Source organism: Gavia stellata, chromosome 9 (genome assembly GCF_030936135.1).
Source record: "Gavia stellata isolate bGavSte3 chromosome 9, bGavSte3.hap2, whole genome shotgun sequence".
In the NCBI taxonomy this organism is placed as follows: domain Eukaryota; kingdom Metazoa; phylum Chordata; class Aves; order Gaviiformes; family Gaviidae; genus Gavia; species Gavia stellata.
In genome coordinates this window covers 24,416,928-24,430,586 of record NC_082602.1, presented here as the reverse complement: position 1 = coordinate 24,430,586, position 13,659 = coordinate 24,416,928, and the positions used below count along the sequence as shown (strand labels likewise).

The following is a 13,659-nucleotide window of genomic DNA, read 5'->3' as shown; positions in this document are numbered from 1 at the left end:
TGGAAAAGGGTACTATTAATGAATTAACAACCTTCTTTCCAGATGGACTCCTTTCCTCCATTCCTTCTCTGTTCAGTTGTCAAGAAAGTAAGACAGAATCAAAGGCTCACATCACCACTGTGGCACAAATTTTGACCCTCTAGTGCTGATAACTAGCTCATGTAAATGTAGTCTTGGATAAATCCCTTTACTTTAATATCTATGGTCTCTTATTTCACACTGAAACCTATGTACCAAAGCTATGTTTGGTTTTGCTCTAACTGCGTGTTCAGCATGGCACTTGGCCAGAACTGAACTTTAAAGGTGAAAGTCTGACTTTACCATTTCATTGTCATAGTGAGCTCAGTATCTTGTCTTTTGCATCCATACTGGGTGCATCAGAATCCTGAAGATGTGTGCGAGACTTACGGAACAGGGTACATGATTTTGCATGGGAGCTTTGGGGAGCAACAGCTACTAACAACTACAGGCACTAGCAGTAGTGGAGTGTCTGTCTTCTCCTTCATACCCAACATCTCAGTTACAAGAATTCTTTTAAAATGTCGCTTGCCATCATTGATATACATCCACTTTACTACCATGCAACTCAAAGGTCTGGAGACCTTGGGTACTTTCATCCAAATGTGAACACACTTCTGTGACTCAGACCCTTTCTCTTGCCTGTGTAACTATACTCACTTTACTCACGTTTTTTACATTTCTTCCCACGACACATGCTTTCTGACTGTACTGTAGAAACTAATAAATCGACTGAGTGACTGAAATTCAGGAAGTAGATTATTGTTTTGGCAAGTTGGAGACTAAAATATATCAGTTTTTCAAAATGGAAAACTGAGTTTGGGAACTCAGTTGAGCAGGGAAGAAATCATATTTGCTCCTCCTGAGGAGGTGTATTTTCCTGACTACTGTGAGGATAGTGAAGTTGTATCTTGTAATAGAGTGAAGAAAGGTGTGATTGTGCATATGTGAACTAAAGAAAAGGTGATCTTATCACTTTTGTTTTTCAAATACTTAACTAGCTCTATATAGCAAAGGAATGTAGAAATCTCGCATCCACTTCTAGAAATGTGTGCCTTGCCCAAGTTATGGCTTGTAAGAGTTGTGCTGCGTGTGAACTGTTTAATGGCTATAAGCAGTAGGGATAATTCCTGAGGATAATATCCAAATCATTCAAAATCTGCAGAATACTGAGCCATTTCATGCTGTGGAACTTCTAAATTCACTTCCTAAAAGACCCAAATTGCTAAAATTATTTTCAGCAGTTTCAGCTTTCCTCCATTACCAGACAGGAGCAATGTTTCAGTAGTCATCAGGCAGCAATGTCAGCATTTCATTGCAGTTATCTTTATGAAAAGGCAGCACCAGAAAAACACTACTTGGACTTCTGTACATTATATGCAATGTAGAAGCTCACTTTGCCTCAGGCAAATTATATCAAAATAGTTTATTAAAAACTTCTGAATTAATCTTTTTCACTACATTCCCGCTTACGTTACTAAATGAACTTTATATTTATCTAGCTTAACTAAGTGTGAATACCTCATCAGTGAAATTAGAAATCCTATCATCTAATATGATTAAATAGTTGCAATGTTCAGTCATTTTTAATTACTGTATTACCTAATGGTTGCATCACTGTGTACTCATATTCAATAAATGGATATACACAAATTATCTAAGACTTTAGAAAAATCATAAAATCCATAATGGTACATACTGTACTCTATTAAAAAGCATATGAATTTTCTTTAGTACAGAGTGGGTTTTCTTATGCATATAAGCCACCTAGTATCCTTTCTCCTTTCAATCAAATTGTGTTTCTCCAACTTCAGAAAAATCTTTGTTAACACTTTATGTCTAAGTAGTGGGAAATATTTTCTTTGTTCCGATTTTTAATAGTTTCTTATGTATGATAATTACTAAGCTGTGGACCATGCAGAAAGTAAGACTGTTATGAGGCCTATATTAACACAATTCACCTAGTTAAAAAAATAAATTAAAAGTGGTCATGGCAAACACACTACTGTATGCCGTTATAACGAAGCAATTCCTTCTTCTAAACTGGTAATACTTAGGTATAATTGAATTCAGTGGTCAATGAGCTGTAAAAGATATTTGGTTAGTTAGGTAGTCTGTACAATTATGATGCCCTTCCTAAGATCCATGGTGATAGCTTTGTAATTATGTAACAGAATGTTCCACCTAGACAGCTCACAAGATTATTTATTGTGACTTTATATTTAAAAACTCTAACAATTTAGCATATGCCCATCCCATCCTCTGAGTGCATCTGCAACAATTAAAACCACAGACTCATCAATGTAACAATAAAATCAAATATGCTTATCATCTTTCCGGAAAGATCTCACATATTTAATGCCTAAAGATGAACTCAGCTTCTAAATAAGAAGAAAAAATACTCCTTCATCCCAGGCTGCTCAGAAGAAAATGTAGTATTTCTAGGAGTTAATTCATCCCTGAAGGGCCCAGTGAATCAAACTCCTAAGAGGGTGAGTCTTCCTGTAAAGCGCACTGCCGGAAGCCATCCTTTTTAAAAATGAAGCTGCAATGAGTCTCTGTAGGTCCAGAGGAAAACAACGGAAAGTTACAGTGTGAATTTCGGGGTGTGTCCAAAATCCTTTAAGACTTCAAGGTTCTTCCCCCAAAAAAACCTTTTAAATTCCAGTTGAATACTCGTAAGCCACTCTTAAGAACTCTTACATTCCCAGGAAGGCCAGTTTTGTGCATTCTCTGACATAACTTTTTGCATTATGGCAAAGTCTATTGCAGACTCTGCTTGACTTGTAACAAGGAACTCTGAACTGAAGCAGTCATGTAGCGCTGTCTGAAAAATCTGAAAAGATCCTTAAAATAAAAGCTTAATCTAAATTAAATATAAAACTTAATAATTAACATTATAAGAAATTTGTGTTGTGTTTCTTATATAAAATTCAATTGATATAATGTTGTTCCCTCGTTATTGATTTTTGTTGTGCTTTACACTGTTTTTTCTGTTGTCAACATCTGGGCAAAAGATACATTACCATAAAAGGTGAAAACTTGGGTAAAACTTGGAAATTTTAAAATGAAATTGCTGATGTGGAATTTTGGAATACACAAAAAGTATACTAACAAATTATCAGCAGTAAATAACTTACAAATGTGGTTCTTAATCCTTCTTCTTACATTGTATCTACGGGAGCAATAATGTTTGAGGTTGTCTGCAGATTCATTGTGTTTTCTGAGGCTTTTGTAGAATCACCTGTTTCAACTGATACTTGAGTTGCTTCAAAGGCTTTCTTTAGACTCACCACAATATCGGAGTTAAGTATTATGGCCCTACCTATAGGTGCAGCCTGAGCGTATGGGAGATTGCTAGCCCATCCAACAGTGTAAAAAAAGGATTTTTGTCTTTTATTCAGAGCCACAAGGTACACCCACTAGTGCTACTACTGATGCTACCACAAATGAAGGATATCTTCACAGAATCACTAAGGTTGGAAAAGACCTGAAAGATCATCAAGTCCAACCTTAAAAAAAAAAAAAAAAACAAAAAACAAAAAACCAACCACCAGAAAAAACAAACCACAACACACCAAAAACCAACCCACCCACCACACAGCACCATGCCCATCAAGCCATCTTCAATTTATATTCTATTTTAGGTGGAGTAAATCTGGGATTCTTGTTTAGGAATAGTAGTGTAATGATTAGGGTGATTCCATTTTTATGTGATTCTATATTAGGAATGTTCATCTGAGTGTCAGTAGTTAACAATTATCTGTGATGGATATTGCTGTCTTGACCACCACACAGTATAGGAGACTAAGCTCTTGTAAATTAAGTGCTAAAGATCTCTTAAAATTTAAGGACAAATAGTAGGAAGATAGAATAGAAATATGCCTATGTCTTCATTTTTTTTACTATTCCATGTGAGATCTGTGTTTAATTGTTCTATTTTTAGACATCTAATTTTTAGATTTCTAAAATAGGTGTCTACATTAAATAAGTGGCTCAGTTTTCAAGTTTGCTGTCTGCAGCTCTTACCTGTGTGCAGAACTTTTTCTTGTTTGTCAAAAAAATTATAATATCTTTTCCATGCTCAATGTTCTTTTATTGCAGATGTGAGTCACTGGAATCTAATATGACTGTACAGTTTTTTAAACTCTTTTTCTTCTTAGTGAGATTTTTATGAACTCTATTAACTATATGCTGGCAATGTAAGTAGAAGTAAGAAGTTCAGGGAATTCATGAGTTCTCAAAAGGAATTTTAGACACTTCTTGTAAAACAGAGACATAAACTAAAACTTTTCTTACTGCATTGTGTAATTCTATCATAAAGTTTTCAAATACTCTCTCAAGAACAGGTAAACTTTTTTGTGTATCCCTAATCTTTGAAAACTATTCTATCCTCTCCGTTATAAAGGCTAGGAAACTTTTTCGTATTTTTAAGTCTGCATTTTTGCTCTTGACTGATGTCCTATTTGTCCTTGTGCTCATGCTGGCTATTTGCTCACATGACTCTTCTTCCTCCCTAGATGCTATTCCTCTGGTATTCTTAAAGACAGCAGGCACTGCCTCTTCTTTCATTTTGCTAAGCTAACAAAGCTAAACAATTTACTCTGCAGTTGTGAAACAAATTATTCATTCTAATGGTGACCCTATTAACCATCCTCTACACCCATTCTATTCTGGACTGATTTCTCCTGAGCCCAGTTGATCAAAATCATGTAGCATATTTCTGCTTAGGCCTTTAAAATCAGAGTATTTCCCTGTCTAATGGAAATGTGTCATCTTGTATGTTCTGGACTGTATTTGTCTTTTTTTTTTATTGTTAAATCATAGTGGCTCTGAGTCATCCTGTGATCAACCAGTGCTTTCAGGTCCTTTCCCTTGTCTGTTGCATTCCAAAGTGGTCTGTTTCACCAGTTTATAATAGAAATTCTCATAAATCTATAAAACAAATGATTTTGAACATTGTCTTAGGTGACATTCCTCTCTGTTTCAAGGTCATCAAATGAAAATTGGAAGTCCCCAAACTGATTTTCATAGAAACTTTGGATATATTCACTCCAGCCTGTCTTCCCCTTACAAAGTAAATAATTGCATTATCAGTTTTAGCTTGTTCCTTATCTACCTGGAACTATTTGTTACTAATTCTCAATGTCTCAACTCAGCTAACAGTTTTCTATGCAGCATCCAATATTTTATTGAAGACCAAAGGAATTAGGTGAATTTTATTGCCTTGTCTAGAAAAACAGTTATCAATGTTGGTCTGGCATTATTTACCTTTGGTAAACCTACCCTGTCTCCCTTTGTGTTATCTTTGTATTTTATTTTTTTTTTCCCTCTTTCTTTTTTCCCCTCACAGTATCAGATTAACAGGTCAGTTGTTGTTTGTAGAATTGCACACATTTTCCTTTTCTTAGGAAAAAAGTATTACATTTTCTGACCATATTTTCATGGATGCATTAATAATGAAGTCCTAAATACTGACCTATGGTTTGGAGGAATAACGCATGAATGCATAAGCAACTTCAGTGCATCACACCGGAACGCAGAAACAATGACATAGTGATCCATATAGAAGTAATTAAAATACACCACATTTTCATGCAATTTACCAGTCAACTCTTTCGAACTTGTTAAAAATAGCCTGTCTTTGGGCACAGAAACAGACGAATATGGCAGCAGCAGCTGTGAATGATGTTGTGAAGTGTGCAATAAAGTTGTTCATTCGTGCATAGATCTATGCTATTTATCTACATGCCAAACTTGGTTCACTCATTCATCCTAACTGTAGATCACTTTACAGAGCCATCATCATTGCTCTATGACCAACTTGGTAGATTCCTAGATAAGAAAAAAAATTATAATTGTCCTTTGATTTCCTGTGTCAGTTTTTTCAAAGATTTGTATGAAAATATTCAGCTCTTATTGAATTTTGCTTTGACATTTCTGGTAATTTTTATATTCCTGTTCTCATTATTGATCCTAACGTTGTCTCCATGTAAACATCAACACTTTCACTGAGGTTAAATAAAAAATTTGTTACCTGATTTTTTTGTAGTTTGTTTTCTCTCTACCTATTCTTTCTATATGGCAGCTCTATTTCTTTCCTTGTCCTTTTTTTAATATAGATCTGAAGAAATTACTGCTGTATATAAAGTGTTTTTAGCAATTATCACAGTATCCATCCATTTCTTGAAACTTAAAATACCATTTTGTTCCACTGATCAGTGGGGTTTTTTTCCTTTTCATAGGCTTTCTGATTATACTCATTGTCCTTTTTGATCCGCTAATCCATTCTTGATCTTGTAAGTCCCATTGACTTTTATGAATCAATTTCCTGATTTTGCCAAGTTTCAAATTTGAAATACAAAATCCTAATGTGGAGGCTACATCTATTTTTTTATGTTTATTAGAAAAGGGCTATTGATGATAATTTCTCTCTAGAAATCTATACAAATTTTGCTTTTCACTTCCTAGTCACTCCTGAGCCTTTCCGGACTTGTGTTTAAACAGCAGCCTATAAAGGGGGGTTAAAATGTGACAAATCAGGAGCAAGGTTATGTAGATAAGTTAACATGGCTGGGGATCTCTGACTTTCCTTGCTTGGTAACCTCCCATTTAAAAAAAAAAAAAAAAACAAAAAAAACCAATCCTATCTCTTTTAGGACCTGTCAAATTGTTTGTCATTGAGTATGTGTCTTTTATAACCATATTTCTTGAAACTGGCATTGTTTCCATTCTTTTTACAGAACCTTTATTTGGCATTTTCCCAGATAGTCTAAATTTTGGGATTTTTTTTGATGATAATTTTCATACCAGAAAAAGTGATCACTACTCATGTACAGTCTACCTAAAGCCTCACAGTGCTGGGCCAAATGCCCATCCTTATATATCATGTGCTGATATAATTTCAGAGGAGTATTATTTAAATATCTACCAGGAGAGACAGCTGAAAAAACAATATTGCATTTTTTTGTTATGTTAACCGCCAAACCTTTAACATAAACTCCAAACTGAAATCTTCAGTTGTTCTAAGGAGCTGCTGTCTTGTTTGAGGGCCTAAAGAAAGTCTATTGTACATCTATAAATAATTTATTTACTGTTAACTCAGTCAGTATATATTTAGTAATATAGACTATTACCTGTAGAGCTTAGTTTCTCCTTTTTGTTTACTGCTACTGTAACTTTATATAGCTTGTGCCTATTTTGGCAACACCCTTGGATCTTTAATAATATAATACACGGCATCTTCCATCTGAATCTAGAAAACACCTCATCAGATTCTTTAAAATCTGGAAGCAGTGGAGATGCTTTTCCAGTTCTCTGCCAGGCATTCAGGTGATTTCATTTACTCTTTTTTTTTTTTCCCCCCACTCCAGTTTTCTTCTGAACTCTTGTTAAAGTGCTGGTTTTTAAGTTAAGGAAATTGCCGACTGGAAAAATATACCTTATGACTGTTCTGAGGACTCAAAATTGGAGGCTTTCCTATGAAATATACTTTCTCTCAAACAGAAATACTGTGCTTGAACTCAAAATCAATCTAGTATCAAGTCATATGCAAGGAAAAGCTACTGAAAATAATTTTATTTATGTCATTTCACAGTGATCATGAAGTATCTTCCTTGATAATGATTGTCTGATAATGGGTATGGTCTCTCAATATTATGCTAAATTTTAGACAAGTAGAAAAAGATAATGGGGAAGCAATGTTGAAAATGGGAGCAGGTCTCTTTAAAGAATCATGACAGTAGAAGGGCCAACATATCACAAAGGCACCTAAGGCAAGAGGCTGTCTTCCCTAAACACTTAAAAATTCCTTGTAAATGCTAGCGTTGATTATAATGAATGGACTGCTGACCAGAATAAAATTGCCAGGGGAAAAACTTCACTTTAAATCTTTCATTTTTCCCTTAAAACGTTTTTAATAAGGGTCACACATGCATGAGCTGCAAAAATGTCAAGAGTCCATAGCTTTCAATATCCTGGGGACCATTTCCTCTTTAGAATTAGGTTTTCCTGTCAAATTTAAAACTTTTGGCATCCAGTTGGATTTATTTGTGCTGCTTCTGTTCCTCAGATATTTTGAAAAATTCCACACACAAAAAAATTAGCTCTGAAATGGAAACAAAAAATTAAACTTCAAAAGTACTTACAAAACTGTACTTTCCAAATTATGATTCAGAGTGTTCAAAACAACCTTTCATTTGGCTTTTTAGAAAGCTTCCCAGGTTCTAAGAAGTTGTGGAAGCCAGGAGTCCTAGGAGACCTCCCGGAAAATCCTCAGAGCTGGTTTAGAGCTGATAAGCCCTCTTTCCCTTGCTGCAGGTCACACAGCAGATTTTTTAGTATCTGGGCAGATGACATGGGAGATAACTGGGAGGTTTTGAAATTTGCACCGTTTCTATCTTATTTATGTGCAAATGGGTGGATCTCTGTCGATGGCTTTCATTCTAAAACACTGGCATTTTCCAGCAGAAAAATATTCCTTAGAATAATCTACAGTATGTTCAGCATTTCCTTTTTCTAATGAATGCCAGTACAATCCAGTTAATAGGACTAAAAGTGAAATGAAGTCCTGAAGGGATTATTGACATTCCATTTTGAAAATGCTCACAGAACGTCTAAATCCTAGCTAGTAAATTGCTGACACAGACTCTAAGCTTTTCCAGGGAAAATATGAGATGCCAGTGCTGACTTGTGTCATTGCAAACCTGCAGCTCCCATGCAGGTCACTCTGCCTCCAGCACTCTTTCTCTGTTCTTAGAGGTGGAGCAGCTTCCTGAGATGCTGCCACTAGCACGGTCAAAAATGTCGGTTCTTATGTGATGATATGGTATCCAAATAAAATTTTTAAAAATAAGATGATTTATGTGGATTTTGAAACACCTGAAGCACAGTCATTCACTCAAAATTCGATGCCACTGTCACTGGTTTTAGTAATAGTCTGTTTCTATATTGTGTTTCATCTCTGGACTCAGGAGCACCTTAGAAAGCGAAAGAAATACCATCATCTTTATTTCACCAGATGTGAGGGAAACTGAGGCAAGGGGTGAACTGACTTATTCATCACTACACATAAGATTAGCAGAATCCAAGAATGAGCCTCCAGTCAGGCTCCATCCATCCTCTACCACAATAACAAGGATTGCCTGAATGCTCAGATCATCCCTCTCCTGTGAATAATGACTAATGCTATTGAAAAGAAGATTCTCACACATCTTAGATGTAAACATTGTTCACAAATATTTATTCATATTTTTAAACAGCATTGTCAATGTGTAGGCACTCTCAATGTGTGCACTTTTCATTAACATCCTAGCGCCAGAGTTTGTTGGCAGGCATGTTGCTGTAGCAGGCAGTTTGACGTTTAATTCTGAGGAATTTCTACATAAAGTAAATATTTGATGTGCAGCAAGTATTTTGACTTTACACGTACATTTGTCCAGTCAAGGAACAGCCATGTCCCTTTCCCCTTTGCTCCACCAGACTGCCTGCACTCAAAAGAAATTGTTTGAAATAACAGGTATAAGTAGGACAGTATTCACAATTAAACTGTATCCAAGGAAGTGACTGTAGACATTATTTCACAAGGATTACTAAATAGTTATTGTTAAGGGTGTTCATATTCTTGGTACGTTTTGAGGAGACAAATAGGGAAAAACACTCTCCTGAAGTCTAATGATGAAATCATTTTCTGTAAATACGTCTTTTTGTCATGTGAGTAATTTGATGTTGTGTTGCTGCGTGTGTGAGATTTGCTCAGTCAGCCCGAGGAGTGCGGCCAGTCCGCACTAAATCCATCTGTAGGCTGTGTACAGCTTTTCTTCACTGTGTTTGACTTTGCCTCTGTGAGGTGAAGCTGTATTCTGTGGGTAAGACTTGGGGCACCATGGTCAGGTTCCTTTCTTTTATGCTACATAGTGAAGGGTCTCTGTGTGGGCAGAGACAGGGCGACAGTGAGGAGGTGAGGCATAGACATCACCTTGGTTTTTGCCCTTTTGTGCAACCTGTCATCAGACCTGCACGCCAGCTCTCTGTGCTTCAGATATGTGCAGCCCCTTCTCTGCGCCTCCCCAGTCTCACAGCCAAGGTCTGTCTACACTATTACTTTTTCCCATTGATATCAGTAAGTCCCAATGGAGAAGAAATTAGAGAACCACAATGAATTAGGCAATTTCCCCTCTTAGCAAAAGTGCTATAAACCTCTTGTTTTCTCTGGCTTGTGTAGGACTGCTTTTGTCAAGTCATAGCACATTGTTGCTTATCCCAGTGCCTTTAGCTCTTGGTTTCATTATCATAAGCTTATTCAGATGCTTCTAGCTTTCTATTTTTGTGTATAATAAGTAATTAGTGTAATTTAATATGTCATTGTTGTTGCTTTTTCCACCACAGAATAGTAATAAAAATCCAATATAAATATAAAGTTGATCACACTGTAACTTCTCTTACAGTCCTCTACATCTCCAGATAAGTCCTCAACAGTGATCTGGGGTTTGACAAATGACACTTCTAAAAATTTCTGTACATACTTATTGATAACAATTTTGTGGCCGAAATGGTATCATCAGAGGTTCAGCATATACAGATACTTTGGGATATCATAGACTAAAATTTTTCATTTTTAGAAGTGTGAGATAAAGCCGATTATGACAGCTTTAATGAATTAGGCAGTGGAAACAATCTAAGGAAGGAAGAGTGTTTGACGTTTAGCTCAGTTAATTCCAATTAAAGCCTTCATAGTAATTTTAAAATCTAATGTGGCAATGTCCTGTTGCTATTTGCTCTGTTTTTCCTGAGTACTTTTAATGTGGCATCACCTAGATTGAATACTTATTTAAAAAAAGGAATTTTGGGGGTTTTTATTGTTAAAATCACAAAACTTTTCCAAAATATACATGGTAATAAAGAGAAAACTGTACAGAAGCCTTTAATTGTTTATTTAAGCATCTCAGTGACATCACAGACTACTCATGTTTTTGTCCCACATTTATCGTGAGGTCACTAGATGCTTCTCATATTCATTTCAGTTTGCTGATTTCTGTTGTACCTTTTATCTCTCACGTGTGTACTTCTCCCAGCACATGGACATATATTAGCATCATGTTTGTTTACGTGATTGTGAAGATTACTGTTTTACTTCTCGAAGAGGTAGCGCACATGTGCTATGAGTAAACTGTGTGATAATCTATGTAAATTATGTGCACAGAAGCTATACTTTGCCCTTGGGGGAAATGCAAATTAGAACATTTTGTACTTTGTTTGTTTTTAAATACATACACTTTTCACTTCAAGGCTCAGGACAGACTCCCTCTTTATTTTCCCATTGCTCATCATTTGTTTTTTCTTGTAAATATCTCAGCCTTTAATGATTAGTTTGCTATTTTGGCCAGAAAAAAATGCTTGATGAGTGAAGTCCTCAGAACATAATGTTTGGTGTATTTTATAGCTCTGCTGTAAGGGAATTATCTGCTTGTAAAAGGGTGTATAACACACTCACAATTCAAAGCCATTACAGTGATCTGACAGTCTTCATTCATTTTCTCCTAGTGCCGTCTTGTTTTCTTCTGTTGTATTAGTGCTTGTAATATTTTTAATCCTGCATTACTAAAACACAGTTAACTGATTTTTCTTATATGAAGCAAGAAAAACATATTCATAAAATGTGTTGTTTACTGCACTTGCAGTTCTCTGATGATGTAATTTTTTTTATTAATAAAATTATTTTTATACACTTTAAGTACCCTTTTGGAGAAATGTTTTAATGTAAGTTGTCCGATTCTGTTTTAAGTGAAGGAGAAAACCTGGTAGAGGTTGTCTCTTTAAATCAGATCTGCAGTGTTGATGGACCCTCTAGCAGGCACGGTAAGAACCATTCTCACCTCTGCAGCAGGGAGCTTGACCATATAGACTCTCACATTCAATCAAAACGTTTTCCCTTTTAATATGCACTGTACCAATCCTATTCCCATGGTTACAGCTCGTGCTTCTTTGGTTGCTTCCAGTCTATTGGAAAAGGAAGGCAGCATACATTTCTTGTGCAGGAGTTTAAAACATCATGAAAGCAACCCTGTTGTGATTTGCATTTTAAATGTTTCTTTTTTTTTCTCGTTGTACAGAATGCTGTAGCAGTAGCTTCAGTTCATTTGCCACAGTCTGTCTTCTCTCAGTCTTCAGCCTGGCAATCTGTTGATAACTCCACTTGCAAGCTACAGTTTATTGTCTTTCGGAATGGAAAACTCTTTCCTAGCACAGGAAACTCATCAAATCTTGCAGATGATGGGAAACGTAGGACGGTTGCCACACCAGCTGTTTTTGCTAAAATAGGTGAGGAGTTGTTATGCATTATTTCCTTTAATCTAAAAGCTACGGTATATTTGATTGTGTAGAGAATAGAGGAGTAGAGTATACAGTGTGCTGAGAGGCTGGAAACAGTCTCTTTCTTTAGTACAAATGTTTGCATTTGTTCCTATCTCCATGACTTTATTCAAATTATCCTGCAAATAAAGAAGTGCACTTGCTGTATGACTAGAATGCAAATTTTGGACGACTGTTTGTTGACAGTGTTGTTACAGATGCTTGTTTCTTAAAGCATGGTGCTATCGGAAAGAACCTTGTTTTACTCTTTACAATGAAAATTGCAATGTTAATGTCCTAGACACTGATAAAAATAAGGCTTTTGGAGTGGGAGTAGTGCCCTGTTGCATGTATCAATACTCACCAGTATACTTTCTGATACGATGGACGTAAAACAGGTGTTGTTAAAGGCTTTTGTCTAAGTGTGATATATTGTACATGCTAGTGAGTCATTATTTTGATTAATTATTCACCCAGGCAATTTTACTAATTTTATTTGATACTGAATAATGTTCTCATTTCTATTAACATTTTTAAAATGTTTAAATGTGACTTTCAAAGTGCAGAATTGTCTCAGCTATTAATCATACCAGGAAACTGAGCCGTTTCTGCAGCTACACGGGCAATAGTGTAACACTGGTTGTAACTGAAGAATCTGAAACAAAAAAGAATCTGCTTTGTGAAGGATGATTAGATCATTTGGACACATTATGGGACTGAAATGTTCGGATTTATTTACACTATTGCAAACTTTCCTGAATGTGAGCACTACCTTTGACTTTGACCATTAAGAGTATATGTCTATTGCTTTTTTCCCCCATAGCTTAGTGTATCTGATCTCTTTACATAGCGTTCATCAATAAAGGGTTTTCCACTCCATCTCTCTGATTCAGTTTGTTGCTTTTGCAGATGGGTGCAGTTTTGGAAACCTCACCAGCCCTCTTACTATAGGGTTGAGGCACTTTGCACAGGGTATAGACCCCATTGCAGCCTTCTGGGATTTTGACCTTCTAGATGGACATGGAGGCTGGTGGGGAGAAGGGTGCCACATAATTAGTTCTGCAGGCAATATTACCACCATTCAGAGTACACACTTCAGTAACTTTGCAGTGCTAATGGTAAGTATATGACTTAGCAAATATACCTGTATTTCTCTCTCTCTCTCTTTTGCCATACATATATGCTCTTTTTACATGCATCTGTATCATTCTTACTTGTCAGCAACTGACCTTCTGTTTTCTGTAATGTTTAGTATAAGGCAGTCTTAAAGAAAGTAAGTTATTTAACTGCTAG

The 13,659-nt window shown here is 35.9% G+C and overlaps 1 protein-coding gene across 2 annotated transcripts in view; it reads left to right on the top strand.

Annotated features, from left to right (window-relative positions):
* Positions 1–13,659, top strand: part of LOC104264621 (adhesion G protein-coupled receptor A3-like) — a 285,940-nt gene that overhangs the window by 221,928 nt on the left and 50,353 nt on the right. For both annotated transcript variants that reach the window (XM_059821160.1, XM_059821161.1), the window contains 2 exons: positions 12,129–12,336; positions 13,276–13,484. In XM_059821160.1, coding sequence (XP_059677143.1) covers positions 12,129–12,336; positions 13,276–13,484 — 417 coding nt within the window. The remainder of the gene's footprint in view (positions 1–12,128; positions 12,337–13,275; positions 13,485–13,659) is intronic.